This window comes from Coloeus monedula, assembly GCF_965178545.1.
Source record: "Coloeus monedula genome assembly, chromosome: 9".
In the NCBI taxonomy this organism is placed as follows: domain Eukaryota; kingdom Metazoa; phylum Chordata; class Aves; order Passeriformes; family Corvidae; genus Coloeus; species Coloeus monedula.
In genome coordinates this window covers 4360358-4381233 of record NC_138789.1, presented here as the reverse complement: position 1 = coordinate 4381233, position 20876 = coordinate 4360358, and the positions used below count along the sequence as shown (strand labels likewise).

The 20876-nt window shown below is 45.0% G+C and overlaps 1 protein-coding gene across 1 annotated transcript in view; it reads left to right on the top strand.

The window, feature by feature from the left end:
• Positions 1 to 14883: 14883 nt before the first annotated feature.
• The window catches only part of HMCN1 (hemicentin 1), a gene marked incomplete at both ends in the record, with an annotated part of 185973 nt that continues 179980 nt past the window's right edge, over positions 14884 to 20876 (top strand). Inside the window, one exon of the mRNA XM_082287593.1 lies at positions 14884 to 15139. Within this exon, the coding sequence (XP_082143719.1) occupies positions 14884 to 15139 (256 nt within the window). The remainder of the gene's footprint in view (positions 15140 to 20876) is intronic.

Here is a 20876-nt window from a genome sequence, read left to right as displayed (position 1 = left end):
GCCTCCACCTCGTGGCTATGCAGTGCAATGAGCCGGCAGCACCAGATATGGCTGGAATTTAACTTAAAAGTCAGGCTGGACGCTTTGCACGTTTTGCTTACTTCCCTAAAGAGCCTTTTGGGAATCTTAAAACCGTGTGAGAGGAATGTGAGGGATGGTGTTAAAGCAGCGGTGTCCTGGGCTGTCCTTTGACCCGGTCACAGAGTCACAGAATATCCTGAGCAGGAAGGGACCCACAGGGACCATCCAGTCCAACCCCTGGCCCTGCACAGACACCCCAACAATCCCACCCTGTGCATCCCTGGGAGTGGTGTCCAAACGCTCCTGGAGCTCTGGCAGCCTCGGGGCTGTGCCCATTCCCTGGGGAGCCTGGGCAGTGCCCAGCACCCTCTGGGGGAAGAACCTTTCCCTGATCTCCAGCCTGACCCTGCCTTGGCTGAGCTCCAGCCATTCCCTGGGTCCTGTCCCTGGTCACAGGGAGCAGAGATCGGAGCTGTCCCTGCGCTGTCCCTCGGGAAGAGCTGCAGCCATCCCCTGGTGAGCTCTGCCCTCAGTCTCCTCCAGCTGAACAAGCCAAGTGCCCTCAGTTGCTCCTTGTACAGCCCCTCCAGACTCTTCACCATCTTCATGTCCCTCCTCTGGATGTTTCTCAAGGAAGTTGAAAAGAGAAAGAGGAGGATGCTGCTTGTATTCCTTTCCATATTGCACACACACTGTTTAAGCTCTAGCAGACCTTAAGCAGACACCAGTCTGGGCGGGCCATGCCCATGTGTTATGTGATGCTGTGTCTGTACCCCATGAGGCAACTCATAAGTGCAGATCAGGACTGGATCAGGCTGTGGAACAGGTGGCTCTCTGGTTCGGTAAGTGGAAAAGCAGCTGAAATACCTCAGATGGCAGCAACTTTTGACTAGATATGGCTGGCCAAGTTTAGAAGTTTTAGAATACAATAGAGTATTTCAGATGGAAGGGACCACAAGAATCATCAGCCCAACTGCCTGAGCACCTCAGGGCTGACCAGAAACTACAGCGTGTTGTGAAGGGCATTGTCCAACTGTCTCTTGAACACTGACAGGCCTGGGGCATCCACCAGCTCTCTGGGAAGCCTGTTCTAGTGTCTGACTACCTGCTCAGTACAGAAATGCTTCCTAATATCCAGTCTGAACTGCCCCTGGCACAGCTTTGAACCATTCCTACCCATCCTGACCCTGGATCACAGGGAGAAGAGCTCAGCACCTCTCTTTCCACATTCCCCCTCAGGTTGCTCCTCAACCTCCTTCTCTCCAAACTAGACAAGCTCAGAGCTCTCAGCTGCCTCTCCCAGGACCTGCCCTCAGCCCTGTCACCCCCCTCTGGACACATCCAAGGACCTTCACATCCTTCCGCAGTGTTAGGGCCAGCTCTGCACACGGGGCTCCAGGTGAGCGCATGCTGAGCCCAGCAGGACCATCCCCTCTCTGGATCAGAACACCATGCTGTGTGTGATGCCCCCAGGATGGGATTTGCCCTCTGCTCTTCTCCTCAGTACTTTACTGAGATTCTGGCCACCTCATGTGACACAGAGAGCAGCCTGAGGCAGAGAATGGTTGAATTCCTGCTTCCTTTCCCAACCCTGCTCAGCCCGACCTTCTGAGGCAGAGATGGCGGGCCCCAAATGTGCTGTTCCTAAGAGGGACAAACACAGTGGTGCTGCACTAGGCTACCCCTTGTAAACGTAACTTGTTCTTTCCTTCTCACATCCTCCATCTCAGGCCCCTGCCTCCAAGGAAATATGAGCTGCTTCTCCAGGACTGTACACAGCTGTGGTTTAAACAGTGCTGTTTGATCCTGAAGGTTGGTATTCTGCAGAGATTTAGAGATCTCTGTTTGATCATGAGAGCTGGGGTTCTGCTGAGGTTTGTACTAATCCTCATTCCCCACTTAATAAGGTCTTTGAATATATTCTGAAAAGAGAGTTTTGTTTAAAAAGTAAAATAAAATTGATCTTTGGAAGTCCCAGCTACCCATGTCACATGAATATTCTCCACTCGTATGCTTTTTCCTGCTCTCTGAAAGAAAAACCACAAGCTCCATCAAGACTCTAAGTGGATTTAACAAGATCAAACCCAAACAGATCCTCTTTCTTTTCCAGATCAATTTTAAAAGAATGTGACAAATCTAAATTCTATAATTACTAATGTTAATTGAAAATAAACAGTGGACCACTTCTTGATTTTATCCATCCTTCAGCAGGTCGAAGTATTTGTTTCAATATTGCCTTTCTCCCAAATCCAGTGAGGATGTAAACAACTTAGATATTGAACTATTTTCATTTTTTTGTACAGATAACTCATTTTTCTTTCCAAATTCTTTCTCAATTCTGTGGCAAAATTGCCCTGGTCTGAAGACAGTAAAAGCCCATTCTTAACCCACCGTTCCCATTTCAAAGCTCAGGAGAATTCCCAGCAGTTTAATAACTGAGTTTTGCCTTTGGGTTTATGCAGATGCTGCTTTGTTCCAGCCCACGAGCTCCAGGAAATGTCTCTGCCCGAGATAGCAAATCTAATCTCTGCCTTTGTTACCATGGCCTGGCACCGGGAGATAAGCTTTCATCGAAAGCAGAGCTGTGGGGGCAACAGTGGGGGCAGCAGCTTCTGCTTGATTAATAAAAATGAATACTTTAGAGAGCCAGTAATCATTACATTTGAAACTGGAATAGTGGGTAACAGGTTATTCTGAGCCCAGAAGGGGAACCAAGGGAGGTGGGATGGGGCCCTGAGCAAACCGATTCAGTAAGTGGCATCCCTGCCCATGGCAGGGAGTGGAAAGAGATGATCTTTAAGGTCCCTTCCAATCCAAACCATTCTGGATACTGTGAAATAACACAAATACTTGTGAAGAGGGCAATTGTTTTACCTCTAGAGCTCTGTACATCCAAACTCCATTCAATATACAGAGAAACCAGCTCTAAGCACTAAACCAAAAGTTTTAGTGGTACCACTGCAGTTTCTATCTGATGTCTTGTCCTGAAAGCAAAATCTTACTGCCTGCCTTTTTCTGAAGGCTGTTTTGTTAGTTAAATAGTTAAAAATCATACAGTCCCAGAATGGTTTGGGTTGGAAGGGACTTCAAAGCCTATCCAGTCCCATCCCCTATCCCACCTTCCACTATCCCAGGTTGCTCCAAGACCTGTCCAGCCTGGCCTTGGACACTTCCAGGGATCCAGGGGCAGCCACAGCTTCTCTGGGCACCCTGTGCCAGTGCCCTCACCACCCTCCCAGGGAAGAGTTTCTGCTGAATATCCCATCTAAACCTACTCTCTTTCAGCTCAAAGCCATTTCCCCTTGTCCTGTCACTCCATGCCCTCGTACAGAGACATTCCCCAGCTTTCTTGTAGGCCCCTTCTGCAGAACAACTGTGGCATCAGTGAAATAAAACTCCTCTGTTTAAAATCAATTACTGAAACCTTATAATATTTTATTTTGCAAGAGGTTGCAAACCTTCTGCTTCCAGATGGGTTGTTTTTTTTTTTAATTGAATACCCTCAAGAACAGTCCCTTGATGAGACCATCTATAGCAGAGCTTCTAAAATACATTTGGGACATTGCCTACTAACACTTACTGATCTGCAAAGAAGGTCCATCCCCTGCTCCTTGGGTTCCTGAGCCTATGCTGGGAAAGTCACACTGATCATCATAGAGTGGCACTACCAGAAAAGGTTAGTTGGATGCTGAATATTGCAGTTCTCTCTGTTCATTCTGGTTTTGAGGAGAGGACTTAGAAATACTTTAACCAGAACAAAAAATACAATAAAAACTCTGTAACTGCAAGCAACAGCAACTAAATGACTGTAACAAGCATCCCAAGAAGTCTGCAGAGATGCTTTGATCACAAGAACATTCCCAAACCCTGCAATACTGCCACTGGTGTTAGTAAGCAAGAATAAATTTCATCTTGGCATTCAAGAAGTGTAACAGAAAAGAACCGATGCATTACCTTCCTGTAAATGATTTTATTGTACACACTGAAGTTTATATTTGAAGTTATTAAAGTGTGAGGATCTTAAAAATCTTTACAGCAGCTCAGGAAGGCTGGGCAAAGACAATATGTGTTTTTGCAGCCACTTGAGATCCTCTGTGCCTGACAGACATGGAAAGGGCACTTTCCCTCACCTTCTGCTCATCTACGAGCCATGGAAAGGAGAGGTCTCTCTATATTTTACTGACTATTCTAAAACTCATGAAAATTAGTTTATTGCTGTTGTTACATGTTAATTAGTGGGCACAGACAGGCGTAGAAAGGAGTAAATGCAGAGCTTTGCCACCAGACCCATGGGCTTCAGCAGCAGTCCTGCTAGTCTAGGCCCTGCATTTTTGGAATACATGCTAATATACATGGTGCCCTAATCATTGGATTCAGAAAATCTCCCAATGGAAATGAAATACACAGATAGGAGAAATGGGAAAGTTTATCAGGCTGCCTGTGTCTGGAGTGTGGCCTCTCATACTGCAGGAGCAGCTTATTCTGGGTCTGAGCACATTGCCTGGATAAACACAAATGGTCTGATCCAGAGATGGCTGGAAGTGAAGGAGCCCATTCACCTCAGAGAGCTGCAGTTCAGGCCGGGAATGTGTTATTGTTTGTATTTAACTGGAATCAACATTGTTTCTGACACCTTTCTGCATAACAGACAACTCTTTGCTTAGACCCAGGAGCCTGAAGGCAGGAGATATATCTACCCAAGACTGGAGCATTGAAATAGGAATTTGACTTCTTAAGTGTAGCTGTGATCATTCCTTACAGGAACTGTCCCTGTGCATAGGCCAGCCGCTGCAGTTGCAGGAACAATTCGTTTTCCCAGCTCAGCTTATGTCAGTTACTCGGGATGAGAATTTACCAAGATTCACTGTGGTTCTTCAGAAAGGGCTTGGCATTGAGTTACATGAAGTGAGGGAAATCACTTCATGCTCACTCTTTTGGAGCAGAAACAAACCACACGCAGTGACCAGAGGGTCACTTGATGCTCCACTGCGCTGGAGCAGAATGGGCTTGCTTGTCTCACATGCCGCTGTCGCTTGGCTCCAAACCAAGTTTCTCTCTTGCAAGTCAGGCTTTCTAAGAGAAGTTCAGCCTTTCACCAGGGCACTGGAAAAGCTCACTTTAGACTGAGGTCTTAGAGCAGTGACAGGAATCAGCGCTGTGCTCGGAGTATGAGCAAGGGATTTGGTGACCACAGGGGAATGACCTCTGTTGCTTACAGCTGGCTTTATCCCACACTGCTGTTGCATCAACCTCCTGAGGTCCATTCAGGACCTCATTTGACACTCACTAGAGCTGCAGACAAGCAGGTTGGCTTTGGTACGTGTGTTATAAGGTAAAGCTGAACAGCCTGCCAGGGCTGTGCAGACCAGCTGCAGCCATAGCTGTGGGTATTTGTGCAAACAATTAGATGTTTTCAAGTCTCAGAAAATGAGCTTGAAATCCTGGCAGCATAGACCTGTGGCTCCTGGTCTCCAGTTTTCATAGCCGCAGCCTGGGTGTTGCCAGCAGCACCAGGCTCAGAGCACCAGCACCTCACCCAGCCCCATCTCAGAGCCCTGCTCAGCGCTGGGTTCTCTATCTGTGACCAAAGAGCCGCCACAATCAGAGCAGTGTCGATTCACCCATGCTGACACAGGAGTTTGGTCCCAAGTAGTGCCAGGGGATGTTCAGGCTTGATATTAGGGAAAATTCCTTCATGTAAAGGGTAGTGAAGCACTGGCACAGGCTGCCCAGGGCAGTGCTGGAGTCACCATTCCTGCAGGTGTTCAAAAACTGAGCAGACATAGCACTTCGTGATATAGTTTATAGGGCATGGTGGGATTTGGTCAAAGGTTGGACTTGATGATCTTGGAAGTCTTTTCCAATATTCATGATTCTGTGATTCCTTCCATCTTCGATGCAGAGTTTCTGGTAGCGCTGGTTTCTACTTTGGGCACCATTTGGCTCCCTGCACTGTGCTTTGCAAAACCAGTGCAGAGAAGGGTACGGATGGTCTTGTCTAGGGCAGTGAGTGCTCTTGGAAGCAACTGAGTTCTTTTGGTGGAAACCAACAAAATCACCCCAGAGCAGATGTTTTATCTGGAAAATTTCAAATCTGACCACGAGTCTAACAAAACAATAAGGTCCTGAAAGCAGGTTTGGAATAGAAACTGCCAGGTAACCTGATGCCAAATAATGAATTAGCCATTTCTGTCTGTCATGTGGGTGTGCATTAACAAGTATGTTTTGTAAAGGGAAACCTTTTTTATCGCCCTTCCCTCTGAAAGGCTTTTTATTCCTATTATGAATAAAGACTCAAGTCCACTCTTATTGAACTCATCCCTTTAATCCTATCAAAATGCTATGCCTGACAGAAGGTTTACATTTCACAATAGAAGGAGAAACAGACAATAATGAAAAAAATTATATGCAAAACATTCCAAGTTTTAAGAACACCTCTGTTATGCCAAGAAGAGTGTGACTGTGGAGAATACAGTCCATGCTGGTAGTAAAACTAGCTCTCCACTACCTAAAGGTCTTGGAAAGTTATCCTTGGTAACTACTGGGGAGGTGCTAACTTACAGTCTGGCAGGATTTTAAAGGATGCTTTGGTCTTTTTGGCTTGAATGTAAAAACTGAAACTGCAGACTAAAAAAATAACTCAAAAATTATGAACTCATAAATTGGGTGAACTTGGTTTCTTCAAATGCCGGGAAAACACACCTCACATGCCCGAAGATATTTAGTGCTCTGTGGCTGAAGAAATCGAAAGCAGGATTTTTAATGAGGTGAGAAATATTTAAATTAGCCAAGTTGACACACACACAAAAATATAATATTGAGATTGGAACTGTGAGCTAACACTTTAATGGGGATGAGGATAGGTGGGGAGAGAAGTGCCAGGCAATTTTCATCAGAGTCTCAGCCTGTACAGACAGGTGCCTGGAATCTGGACATGTGTTTGTTTTAAAACAAAATACTTTTCTGACAGGCTTAAACAGAGCAAAGCTACAACTCTGGAGAGCTAAACATTTATTTTCTTCTTTGCTATGCAAATGGCACAAACACCAAACTCATTCCCATTCCTGGAAGGGTTCAAGGCCAGGTTGGATGGGGCTTGGAGCAACCTGGGCTAGAGGAAGGTGTCCCAGCTCATGGCAGGGGGTGGAATGGGATGGGCTTTAAGATCCCTTCCAACCCAAACTTTTCTAGGATTCTATGGTTTGCTGTTCCATGAAGTAGTTTTATTTCATGATTTATGATGAAGGATGCCTAGATCTCTTTCACTTCAGCTTCATCAGAACACACCCACAGGACAGCTCTATCTAATTTCTGTCATGGGGTGTTGATTTGATGTTGAACCCTAACTCACTCCTCCTGAGAAATTAAAAGCAGAAGAGTTCATTCCACGGCATGAGGTGCAGTAATTAAGCTCATCTGTCAACTGCATTCCAGAGGATAGCTCCCAGTATGAGAGGAATGGGATGCTTTGTGATGTTATCTATGGTTTGAGTGTCTGTCATTGACTCCAAAACAAGCTTTAGTCTGTAGAGCCAAGTGGCAAAGCAGCTGTCCTTTGTAACAGGATTATGATACTTGAAGTAATTTCCTCTTCTGTCAGAACCGTTTCTGGGTGTCAGACAGGAAATATTGCTGCTTGCCTGGAAGATAAGGGATTGCAGAGCTATGTTCTGGACTAATTCTGTTAGCACTGCATCAAATATCTAACCTCCTTCTGCAGTGTATAGGACTTGCTTTAGTAATAAAATAATTGAGAATAGTTCTGCAAATCCAAAGTTGTTGTTACATGTTATAGACTGTAATGTGATGGAACTTTTGTAGATTTTTCTGAATGTCAAAGTTCATTTAAAGTAATTCAGAACTATTAAGGGGACAACATAAAGGTATTACATGCTAGATTTTCTCTGGTCAAATTATTAAACAAATCTATCATTAGACCAGTTTTGAAAAAATATACTCCAAGTAAATATATTTTCCCGCCAAATATAAAAAGTACTCTTGCTTTTTGAATTCTCCTATCACTAGAATCTGTCTGTGCAACTTCATTTACTTTCCAGAAAACCTTCCCTGTAGAAAAGACTTGTGTAAATATTATGTACAAAACATTTGGACATAGGGATGGGTCTCTGTGTATCTGTGGTGTTCAGCTGCTATTTTAAGGTCTTTTTCAACCTCACGTGTAAAGAGCAATTTCATCTTATATTCTCTAACTTTATTAAAAATAAGGGTAAAAATCCATCCTTTCCGTAATCCCTTCTCACAACATTTCGTTGTGATGTACCAGCAGAGGGAGATCATGTCCTTGCTTTCCTAACACAGCCTGGTTGCCTAATTGTAAATGTATTGATAACCCTGTCATGGCCAATAGAATAATAGAAATTCTCCAGAATACAGTCCTTGTCAAGGATAAAATCTTAATACACCTTTTTCTTATTTATTTTTTTTTCAAAAGATTGCTATATGCAACAGGTAATTACTCCAGTGGTGAAAGCAGTTCACAATGTAGTAATTTAATCTGTTTTCATAGAATCATGCAATTGTTTAGGTTGGAAAAGCCATCCAAGACCACTGAGTCCAGTTCCCCACCACTGACCCATGTCCACAAGTGCCACATCCTCACATTATTTGAACACCTCCAGGGATGGGGACTCCACCACTGCCTGGGCAATCTGTTCCAATGCCTGAACACTCTTTCCATGAAGAAATTTTTCAAAATATCTCCAATCTAAATTTCCCCTGGTGCATCTTGAGGCCATTTCCTCTCATCCTTGTTTTGTTACATCTATACAATTAGTTCTCTATAAATATAATTTGTTGTAAAGTCCACGCATGCAATTTAATGCATATATATGGGGATTTCTTGGAGAAATCAAATGGGAGATCTTCATGGACTGGAAAAGGAGATTCAGGTGTTCAGGCTGGATGTGGACACCTATGGTCAGTGGAGATATTGACATTTTAGGGCCAATGAACCCCACACTGCCTCATGCACTGTATTTAATAAACAACCACAAGTAAGGAGAGCATGATGACAAGGCTGTAGGTAAAATAGCTTGGAATCATGGATAATTACCATGAATTCCCCGTGTGCAGAATTAAAACATTTAAATACAGGATTTATTGGACCTGATCTTGAAAAATGACCTTTATGGCATGGTCCTTCTTTTGCTTTCAGTGTGTGATAATGTTGCCAGTGTTTTCATGAAGAAATACATTACTTTTCTCATTAGATATTTAATATCTTGAAATATCCATCTACCAGTTTATCTTCTTTTTTGTTTTTCCAAGTAAGCAGCAGAGCAGGTCCTGGCTTGGTCCTGGTCTTGCACCATAATTGTATTAATGAAGGCAGCAAGTCTGCTTCTGAGCAGAAAACAAAATTTTTTTTTTCTGTTCAGAAACAAAACTTTTGACCCCTGACTTCTATGTCATGATCACAGGATGGCCTGTTTTATAAAACAAATGTTTTATAACCAAAAGCAAAGTGATTTCATCTTGCAGATGAGAGATGATTCAGTGCTGCAGCAGGGTGAAATGGTCTCTTGGCTCAGGCACGGGGTTTGCTAAACAAACTACTCCAGTTGCTACAGCTACTTACGCCTGTGTCTCACTCTTTCACTGGGATGTGAGAGTTTGAAATGTGTTGAACTGTGACTCAAACTGACATTTATATTTAAGCAAACTTCTGTGAAACAGAAAGAAGATTCAAAATGGCAGAAGTATCTCTGTAGGACTTCTAGATTCTTCACAATGTAGAAAACACAGCATGTTAAAATGTCTCATTTTTACAACTTTTACATGAAAAGCTATCTGTCATCAGAAATGTTTGTAGAACACAGGGAATTGCTACCATTCACCTGTCTCCCCTAATTCTGCTGTAAAGCATTAATTGGCACAGCCATAAAATATTAGAGCAGACTGAGTCTAAAAAGGAAGCAGGAACCATAAAATACAGGATGGCCAGAATTCAGCCAGACACTATAGGTGTGAACATTTCAAAACAGATTTCAGTTCCCAGCTTATCTCTTTATAGCTGTAGGGTAGGAGCAGGGAACATAGCCTGTAGCTTGGTTTCAGACTCAGACCTTTTGGGAAAGTGGAGATCAGAAACTTGCAGTTCTTCAGCATCTGGATTATGTAATAAAAATATTCATTCCTACACAGATAGTCATGCTAGAATCCAAGGGTTTGTGTCCTTAACTAGAGCAGTTTTTTTCTAGTCATGTGGATTCTGGAGAAAACTCACAATGTATGACCCTTCTGAAGAGTCAGAAGGCAGAAGTCGAACAAAAGTTACATACATCCCATTTTTATATTAAATCACAGTTTTTGTATTGTTGGCAAAGGTAAGGTACCTCACAGGGAACTGTGAATCCTCTGTGACTGAAAGGCCTTGAGATTGTTCAGTATGGAGGCTCTCTGGTTCTGTCTGCAGGACAGCTTTTAACCATCTCCATTGAAATGCCTTGGTCACAGAACGGAGAGATGAGTACTAAAAACACACTGTCCACATGTGAAAGCAGCTGCACAGCTGAAAACCACAGGGCACAGGCTGGAAAAGGGTCAGGAGTTATTTGATCCCTTCAGAGTCTGAACCCTCATCATATCATGGCATTCACATTACAAAATCTCCCCCAGAAGTTGTGCAGGTCTTTTCATGGTCTCTGTAGATAAATATGAAGATTATAACAATATAACCACAGATTAATCTATCAGTCCTTTCTCTTTTCTGCACCTTGCTTATCTTTCCTTGCAGATCTGTTAGCAGCAGCTGCAGTGAGCTGCATTACCTGCTTCCAGGCTCCTCGGCATACCTGCTAATTCCTGTTGTAGCATTCCTGTCCTGGGATGGCACTTTAATCCTGTCCTTCCCAAAAGCAGCATAGGTTCTGCCTGCATGCAACAATTTGAGATAAAAAAGGTTATTTCTAATTTTAGAGCAATGAATTCGCACCTCTTAAATGCAGGACCAGAGTGTCTGCATACATAAAATACAAAGACAGGACTTAGCCGTTGCTGGCTAAGAAAACAGTGTTAGTGAACTGGAGAGAACTCACACTGCAATACGCACACTTCTCACAGGGAGAGCCAAAGCCACCTACCCAAAACAAACAGCAACCGTTCCCTCCTTTTCCACAATTAATCAAGTTCAAACAAAGAAAAGAAGAAAAGGAGGGATGGGACTTTTAGGAGGAGTGGGAGTAAAAGCTTTAAATGCATATGGAGTTCCAGAGGAAACAAAATATTGTCAAATGTCTGTGACAAGGGGGCCCAGAGTATCTGGGATACGTGCAGAACTTGCTGGTCAGGAGAGAGGTGTCGTGAGAAAGAGCTCTGGTGGATGCAGCCTGCTGTGAGTGGTCCATGGGATCCCAGGAGGAGCATCTGTTTTGGGACCAGCAGTTGCTCTGTAATTAGAGAGTAGCATCAGCTTTAAAAACAATAATTTTGATGTTCTCCTTCAGATGGAAACTTGGGTTTTTGAAGTGGAGTCTTGTTTATTATAAATGAGGATGAAACAGGCAGCTCTTTCCTCATTAGCAGCCCCCGGACAGTAACAATTTTTAGCTGCAAATTACAAAATGGGGCAGATTCAGACAGAAGCACAAAGGGTGAAAAGTATTTCCTTCCCAATTTTCTAAACTAGTATACGAGTTTTATTCACTTTAACTGAGATGAGCTAGAAAAAGGAATTAAACAACTTAACTCTTTACTCCACCTCAGCTAATACTTTACAACTGTCCAGGATAAATACATAGGGAAAGACTCATGGACTGTTTGGGTTGGAAGGGACCTCCAAAGGTCAGCTGGCCCACACTTTGCCCACACTCAGTGTGACAGTACAGGAGTGTGGTGGGAAGGTCTTAACACCCTATTAAGACCACATCCGTTGGATTCTTCCATGCTACTAAATTGCATAAAAAAAATGTTAAATTCCAGCCCCAAAACAGGCACAAAAAGATGATCAAGGTGAAGTCAGAAACACTCAGAATTACGAAGTGAGAATACAACTGAAATATCTGTGTGTACAAAGGAGACTCCAGTGGACCTTGTGAGGGTGGCACCCGCTATGGTAAAGCCAGGGCTGCTCCCTCTGGGGTTCCTTGACCCTGCTCCCCTCCATGCCCTGCCCACAGCCCCCCACCCTGATAATCCCCAGGTGTTCCTGCCACGGAGCACTCCCACAGTGCCACGGCCTGACCTTGGAGTGCCTGTGCTTAGCTCTCATTCTGGCATCATGTCAAAACCTTACTGTAGAGCATGTCAGAAGGAACACAGGGATTTTTTTTCCAATAGATGAATCTTTGGCAAACTATGAAAATAATTTCATTGGAGAAGAAGAAAAAAAGTTGTTCCTCTAGCTACAGGGCTTTCTTTCTGCAAATTTCAAAGGCCTGCTGTGAATAATAGTGTCAGAGCTTCCAAGCTGCAAGGCTATTTTATAGTGGAAAGTGTGAGGCAACCAAAATAAATATCAGTTTCCACTGTTACAAAATAAAGATTTTATTTTATGTTGTACCTTAAAAGCCATGTTCAAGGACATGTTTTTTGGGACACAGAAGTAGGTACCCCAGAGGGTTATTTTTTCATACAGGCACTGGGTTTTTTCTTTCTTGTTCACAGCAATTTGGGAAATAATTTGAGACAGAAAGAACATGACAGCTTTCTTTATGATGAAAAACATAACAGGAATTTGTCTTCCTAAAGGACTGAAGGCAATCCTTAAATCCAAATGCTGCCAGTCCTTAGGATGTTGGAAATACATATTCCTATGCAGAGGTGTGAGTGCATCTCTCCTTAGACGATTTGAGAGTATTTTTGACAAACCTGGTCCTAGTTTTCTGTTAGCAGAGTTACAGATGAGGCAAGTTTTCCATGGTTTGGTGTTTTATTGCGAATGCTTTGCACAGCTCTGGTTATGTGCTTCCTTCTCATGACATCAGTGCTGAGGGGAGAAAGAATGTAAACATCTGTTTTTTATAATTCAATTCCAGGCTTATAACTTGATTAGGATAAGCAATGTTTCTACATGATTTATTTTCCAGTCACAACAATGTGCAGTTTTAGCAGCAGTTTGAAAATTAGTAAAATAAGGATGGAAACTAATGAGGTAAATCCTGCTTCACAGTCTACCTTTCTGAACTGCACTGAACACTGTGCAAAGGCTTGGGATTTCCCTCCCACTTGGTGTTTAAAATGATGTCCTGTTGCTCCCCGCAGTGCAGGATGCAGCCCATGGAAAGGAGGCTTACATAGCAGCACTGAGGTGAACTGGAGCAAAGGGAATTTGGCTGCTGGCTCTGTACGGAGGCCTTCTGTGTGGCATTGGGTCAGGACTGAGTTTTCCACAGATGCCTGCTGGGACATTGCTGCATCCCTAAACAACTAAGAAGGAGTTTAGTATCTTCCATCGCCCGAGCAGGGTTAAAACTCCACTCTAGTAGCTTACTTTCCTTTGTTTTCCAGGCTTTTTCTTGCACTAGGAACTGCCAGTGCCTGGAGCCATGGTCCTGGTCACAGTCTGGAGTCTTTCCTACTCCCTTTAAACTATTGAATTTAAGGATATATTCATGCACACTAAGGAGGGCTTCAGTAGTAGTTGTGGATGTGTAATTGAAGCCAAAGGACAGCCAGGGCAGCAGTGCATGTCAGAGTGATTTCAGTCTTGTATCACGTTTCCAGTAATAAAACACTAAAAATTACAGAATCCCAGAATGGTTTGGGTTGGAAGAGACCATAAACCTCATCCAGTCCCATCCCCTGCCATGGGCAGGAACACCTTCCACTAGCCCAGCTTGCTCCAAGACCTGTCCAACCTGGCCTTGGACGCTTCCAGGGATCCAGGGGCAGCCACAGCTTCTCTGGGCACCCTGTGCCAGGGCCTCACCACCCTCACAGGGAACAATTCCTTCCCAATATCCCACTCTTAACCCTACTCTTTTGGGATGAGCTCGAGCCGGCACTGCCACCCTCACCTGCGGCATATGCGGGCACAGACCCCGGGCCGTGAGGGACAGGTCCTGCTGGGGGGGCTGGCCGGGCTGGGGCCGAGAGGACCTCAGGTGAGGGAGAGACCCGAAATGAGGGCAGAGACCCCGAGGTGAGGGAGTGACCCCAAAGTGAGGGAGGGACCCCTAGGTGAAGGCGTGGATGCTGAGGTGAGGGCGGGACCCCCGGGTGAGGGAGGGACGGACTCCAGGTGAGGGCGGGATCCCGGGCTGAGGTCAGCGAGTCTGAAGTGAGAGAAAGACCCTGAGGTGAGGGCGGAACCCCGGGGTGACGGAAGGACCCCCTGGTGAGGGCGGAGACCCTGAGGTAAGGACGGCGACGGGAACTGCGGGGGGAACCCCAGGTGAGGGAGGGACCCCGAGGTGAGGGCAGGGGCCACAGCGGGCCACGGGAGGCGGGACCGAGGCGGGCGCCGCCTCAATCCGCAGCCGGTGCTCCTGGGGCGCCAGCCGCAACTCCATCCCCAGCCCCGGCCGGCAGCAGCAGCCCCGCGGCACGGCCGGGGCTCAGCCCTGTCCCTCGGGGCGGCGCTGCCCCAGCCCTGGAAAGGCGGAGCGGGGCCGCAGCCGCGCGCAGACAAAAGCGGCGGCGCTTCCTGCGCCGCGCCTGAGGGGAGCGGGCGGTGGGCGACGGGCTCCGCTCTCCCCGCTCGGTCTTTGCTCCCCTCGATCTGTCCCTGCTCTTCCCGGTTTATCCCCGCGCTCTCCCCGGTCCGTCCCGGTTTATCTCCGTGCTCTACCCGGTCCGACCCGGGTCCGTCCCGGTCTGTCCGCGCGCTTTCCGCGTTCTGTCCCTGGTCCCCCGGCCCGACTGTTCCCGGTGGCTTTCCCGGCCGCCGCGGGTGCCGGCGCGATGGCTGTCGGTGGGAGCCCCGGGGCGCTGGGCACGGTGCTGCTGCTGCTGCTCGCCCTGAGCGCCCGCGCCGTGTCCGAGCCCGAGGCGGTGCCCGAGGGAGCCTCCACTCTGGCTTTCGTCTTCGATGTGACCGGCTCTATGTACGACGACCTGGTGCAAGTTATCGAGGGCGCATCCAAGATCCTGGAGACATCGCTGAAGAGACCCAAGCGGCCGCTGTACAACTTCGCGCTGGTGCCGTTCCACGACCCAGGTAGGGCATTCCCCCCGGGGAGCTGAGCGGGACCCAGGCCGGGGCGGGCGGGAGCTGGAAAAGGCCTCAAGGAGCTTCCGAGGGCTGGCAAAAGATAGGGTTTCCTGCGCTTGTAGAGACTGGAGCCTAAGTATTCCTGTCCCATCTTAGTCCTTCTTGCCGCACGCGTTTCTCTGCCAAGGGCGAGTAACACTTTGTGACCCCCCACCTCCCTATCTCTCTACAAAGCTTCCCAAAGCCTTCGGTATAGACTGGAGTGGGCTCTAGGTGCGCTATGTGCACCAAAGAGTATCTTAGGGGATTAAATACTCCCCTTAGTTGTTCTGATACGAGCTGAAGGAGCTTCAGTGAGCTGCACGTGGAGTAGTAACATTGCTACTGAGTTTTTTTTGAATGCCCTTCTATGGGAGCGCACTTAAGATCATGCATAATGCAGTTGCACTTTTCCTCCTGTCTTATTGTCCCGTGTTTACATTCAGAAACTTGCAGTGAAATGATTCAGAAGCTTTACATGGTGTGTTTTTTTGGTTTGGGGTCTTACTTCTTTCCCTCATCTTACCTTTTTTTCCCCCCTTCTGCTGTACATCGTGCGTTCCTCTCTTTCAGCATCTGTTTTTTGTTCCCTTCCTATCAATTTTCTCTGGCTTTCTTCCTCTTTCCTTGTCAAATTCTTCTGTTGACTTGAAGAGGAAATAGGAACAGGATGCCCCAGGCTGGTGATGTGTGCTGTACTGTGCAGTAAAAACCTCTCTTTAAAAAAAAAAAAAAAAAAATCAGAAAGTGGGAAAAAGTGCTTGAAAATTACCTTTTGGCTCTAGTTTCCATGGAGTATCTCAGAATATGATATTCCCAAACTCAATTCTTAAGAGTTCCATTTTTGCAGGGATGTCAGCAAAAAAAAATGGACATCCTTTCTATTTCCCCCCAGATACTTCTGCTTACAAGATATGTGTTTGCTATTGGTATAAATACCTTAAACCAAAAGCTTAGAAAATTAGAGGGAAACTTTTCTTTGCAAATGTTTCTGCTTTGCCATCTCTAAGCTTGTATAGGTTCTCTTTTTTTTTTTTCTTACAAAGAGTTCTTCATTGTGATACCAGTGTGTTCTATCACAAAAAGGTCCTTACTGTTTCCATGTTTGGTGTCATTTTCCTTTTGTTTTCCCTTCCTTCCTGCCCCCCCCCCCCCTTTTTTTTTTTGTTTGGTTATTTTGTGGAACAAGCTTATATGGGACTTAAAAAGCATCATGCCACAGAAATAAACAAGAAGGGAAAGATTTGGGTCAAGTGTAGAACCTAGAACTCTTTTATAGCCTTCTGGAAAATCAAGTGGATAGATCTCTTTGGAGCTCTTTTTCCATGAAGTGGCCAGAGGATCAAGAGGACTGGTTGGGAGTGTTTTGGTTTGATTTTCTCTCAATGATAGCACATCTTCACTTCAGTGAGAAGAAAGGGATTCAGTCTAGGAGTTGATAGTTCTCTTTTTCAGAACGATCGGGTAACTATTCCAACCACAAGAGCAAGAAGATCTTGTGTGATGCACTTTTAGTTTACAGGTTTGTGTGGTGGTCCTTTGTTCTTGTGCATCCTCAGTAGAAAGATGTCCCAGCTTTCTCTCACGGGTAGTCCTGTGCTTAGTTTCCATCACAAACCACTTTCACGTCCTCTGTTTCAATAGCTCCTGTTTTCTTTCTCGTCACTTACGTTTTCATTCAGTTTTTCTTCTGCACATTTTCACCTCTTCAGTCCTTTTTTCCATCCTGCTCATGTTCTTGCTTCCCCTGCCTCTCCAGATTCTTTGCTTGTGTTCCAGACTGACTCCTTTGACCACGCTTTGGTGTACCACCCCTCCTTGCTCTGTACAAACCTCACCAGCAGCAAATCCACTTCCACCTTCCTGGGCTTGAGTCACATTTTCCCACTCACTGACTCCTTGCTTCCTTGCCTCCTCCCCCATTCCCTCTCTTTCCACAGGAGATCCCTTTCCTTGGCAAATGTTAGACTTCATTCAGTGGAGTGACTGTAACTTAAACCTGCAGAGAGCTGACCTGTACAGCACAGAGCTGCTGGCAAACGTGCCTCAGAGTATCCCGTTACACCTCTCTGTGTGGAAGTCCAACTTCCCTGAGGGGGCCTTACTTCTTAGCGTGATGGATAACTTGTGAGGGCAGGGAGCTCTTTCAAAGTGGAGGATGGACAATTTTCAACTTCATTTTGTCCTAGTTTCTGAAAACTATTTCTTTGGTCTTTCTTAGGGTTAGAAAGACGCACCACAGTCCAATGTCTTGAATTTTATGGATGTGTAAGGTCCAGATGACTGCTGGTCATCTGTATCTTACATCTGATGATGACCAAGCTGAGGCACTTGAAAAGAAAATGCAAGAAATGTTATTGTGACCACTTCAACCTCGTTTTTTTTGTTGAATCTATAGAGAAGAAACTTTACTCAAAAACCTCATAAAAATATTGCTTGGCAAGTATTCACAGCATCCAATTCATTTACCTAGTGTTTTTCTTTCTGAAGGTTGCTCAACTGAATTAATGAATATGAAGCTATTTTTTTTCACAAGTTGTGTTGTTATTCACTCAATTTTTTTTTCCAAAAAAAAAGTGTTTTATGAAGCTGCCTCACAGGCAAATTTTCTGGATGTTTTGGTGAGGTGCTGTGGTCCCTGGGGCAGATGGGACTCTACAAGGTGTACAAATACAGTTGGGGCTCAGGTCCAAGGAGCTTCTCTTTGTATAAAGGTGCCCTGATGCAGATACACTGTTAATAGGTAATTGCAATTTATATTGGGTGTGGATTTGGTTTCGAACTCCAGTGTTTTCCTAGTTTATGTTGCAGAGTGCACTTGACATCCCACAGGGTACAGCTGAATTATAAATAACTTGGTATAAATGTAGTCTAGCAGAATATGGGAGCATTTTTAAATAACTCAAACTGCTGCATATTAGTGCTGCATTGAGGCACTGGTGCTTGTCCAGGGAACGGAATGGAGCTGGGCAAGGGGCTGGAGGACCAGGAGTGGCTGAGGCAGCTGGGAAAGGGGCTCAACCTGGAGAAAAGGAGGCTCAGGGGGGACCTTGTGGCTCTGCACAACTCCCTGACAGGAGGGGGCAGCCGGGGGGGGGTCGGGCTCTGCTCGTAGGGAACAGGGACAGGAGGAGAGGGAACGGCCTCAGGCTGGGCCAGGGGAGGCTCAGGTTGGACATTAGGGAAGTCTTTTCATGGAAAGGGCTCTAAAGCATTCACACAGACTTCCCCGGCAGTGGTGGAGTCCCCATCCCTGGAGGTGTTCAAAAACCATGTGCGTGTGGCACTTGGGAACAAGGTTTAGTGGTGGTGGTGCAGGATTGATGGTTGGACTTGGTGATGTAAAAGATCTTTTCCAGCCTGAATGATTCTGTGATTCCTTGATTGTGATGTGCCAATGCACTGTGGTGTGTAATGGTAGATTTAAATGTAGTGTTTTCCCTACTGCAGTGGCATTTTGATAAAACAGGAATACTAGTATATTTTTAGTATCAAACCTGAGGCTTTTGGCCCAGAATTATGGCCTACAGAAAAATTTGTCATGGGTTTCACATTCCTATACCATGTACCATCTGGTGGGATGCAGAGAGTCCAATTTTGGAAAAACCTTTTGTTTTGGATTCTACTTTGTGAGTAAGTATGTGCAGTGCTTTAACAGATTACAGGGAATTTTTTTATTGTGGATTTTCAATGCCTAAATGTGATCACAGAAGTTTTGTAGATAGTGAAAAGGGCTGTTGACTAAGAAATCTCTTGCCAGACTTGTGTTCAATGGAAAAACTGGTGTGGGGGGTGGAAAATTGTCCCAAATTTAAGAAGAGTTGGCACAAGAAAATTTTGAACTGGAGCTAAAGCTGAAGATCAGCAAATGCTTTTGTAGTTGCGTGTTGTGGGTCCTGATGTCCTACGAACTCCCATTTTATCCTGTGGAAATGGGATTGGACTTGGAATGTCTTTATTTAACATCCGTGGCCAGCTTTGCTTTTTTTTCTTTATGCCATTAAGGAATTTTGGAATGGAAAATAAGCCTGAGAGGACGAATTCATCCCTAGTATTTTTCTGTAAAGCTAATGGAATTATACAAGTCATAACTCACTCTGTGTGATTTAATCAAGCATTCCTTTAGTGTGAATGGCTATTCTATAGACCAAACTCCAGTAATTAATTAAGACAAAAATGAAGGGAATATGTAACCTCTGGACTTCTTAGGGCAGAGGATGCTGTTTGCCTGTTCATACTCTGCATGTCTACAGAAGTCTGAGCATCTTCTGACCCTTTCCTTATAAATCAAATAGAAAACACTGTGTGAGAAAAGGGGCAACATTATTAATGTGTAATTCAGATGGGAAAACAGTATTGAACTTAAGTCACATAGTAAGTGTGTAGGAGAACTAGGAATACAATTTTTTTTCCTTGATCCTACTCCTCTTTCTTGAGAGAGTAAAGCTCTTTTCTATCTTGAAGTGAAGTTATACACATAGTTAAGCACAAAGTTAGGTTTAACTGGAGTCTCCTTTCTTTAACAGACTGGCAGCGCTGTGTCTGTAACATGGTTAGGCTGCTGAGCCACATTTTAGCTTGGATCAAGTTCAGGAGGTCATATGAAAAGGCTGGGAACTTTGGGTTTTGCAGGTTTGATAGGTTTTTTTAGAAGTTATAATGAAGAAGTAATGTTTTTTCCAGAGGAGGAATTCTGTGAAATTAAAATTATGCTATTAATGGAGTTAAAGTTTTTCATACTTCCTGACAGAAAAAGTACTGTGGTTATGCAGATGGATAATGAAGGGAGAGGGGAAGGCACTCCTGTGTCCTTGCTGTACCCACAGCTGGATGGTATCACAGATGGTACAATGGATGGTGTCACTGCCTCTTCCTCTCACTTCCAACTCTCCTGATAGCCTTTCTCCCACATGCTGCCCGTTGTCTTCAGCATTCCTTTGAGGGGGGGAAGAAGTGCTTCAAGACTTGGTATTAGTTTTACTAAAGAACGGGAACATGGCTGTGGACAAACACTACTGTGGCAGTGGCTTTCAAAACAGGGAGAACAAGTTTAAGGGACGTGGTATTCTGTACTGGTATCTGAGTTTGCCCACACCATAGAAGTGGTGCTTGTACAGGGGATGGGGGCAGCATGAGAAAAGTTTGGTGTCAGAGAAGCTGTGACTGCCCCTGGATCCCTGGAAGTGTCCAAGGCCAGGTTGGATGGGGCTTGGAGCAACCTGTGGTAGTGGAAGGTGTCCCTGCCCATGGCAGGGGTGAACCTGGATGGGCATTAAGATTCCTTCCAGTACAAACCAGCCTGTGATTCTATGATTGTAATGAAAAGGGAGACAGCTGAAAGAGGGAAAGGAATACAACTCTGTGTTTCTGTCCACATTCCGGGGGTCTCCTTACCTTCCTTAGTAGGTAAAATTACTTAAAATGTTTGAAAACTGTCTACTATTTGAGCTAGACAAATTATTAGGTTGCCCAGAAGAAATAAACTGCTTGCCAGTGAAGTTTATGAGGGCAACTGTTTTGTGAAAACTGGGTACGTATCAAAATCCCATAGTTTTTACAGGATAGATAGAGAAGAATTGCCTCAATTCTCTTTGATAAGAGTAAGGTCAGAGGCCAAGAACATTATGCTCTCCATTTAATTCAAGTAGTTGTCTTATTTGAGAGTTGAGTGGCTTTTATATTGCTACCAAAATCAAAAGTGGAA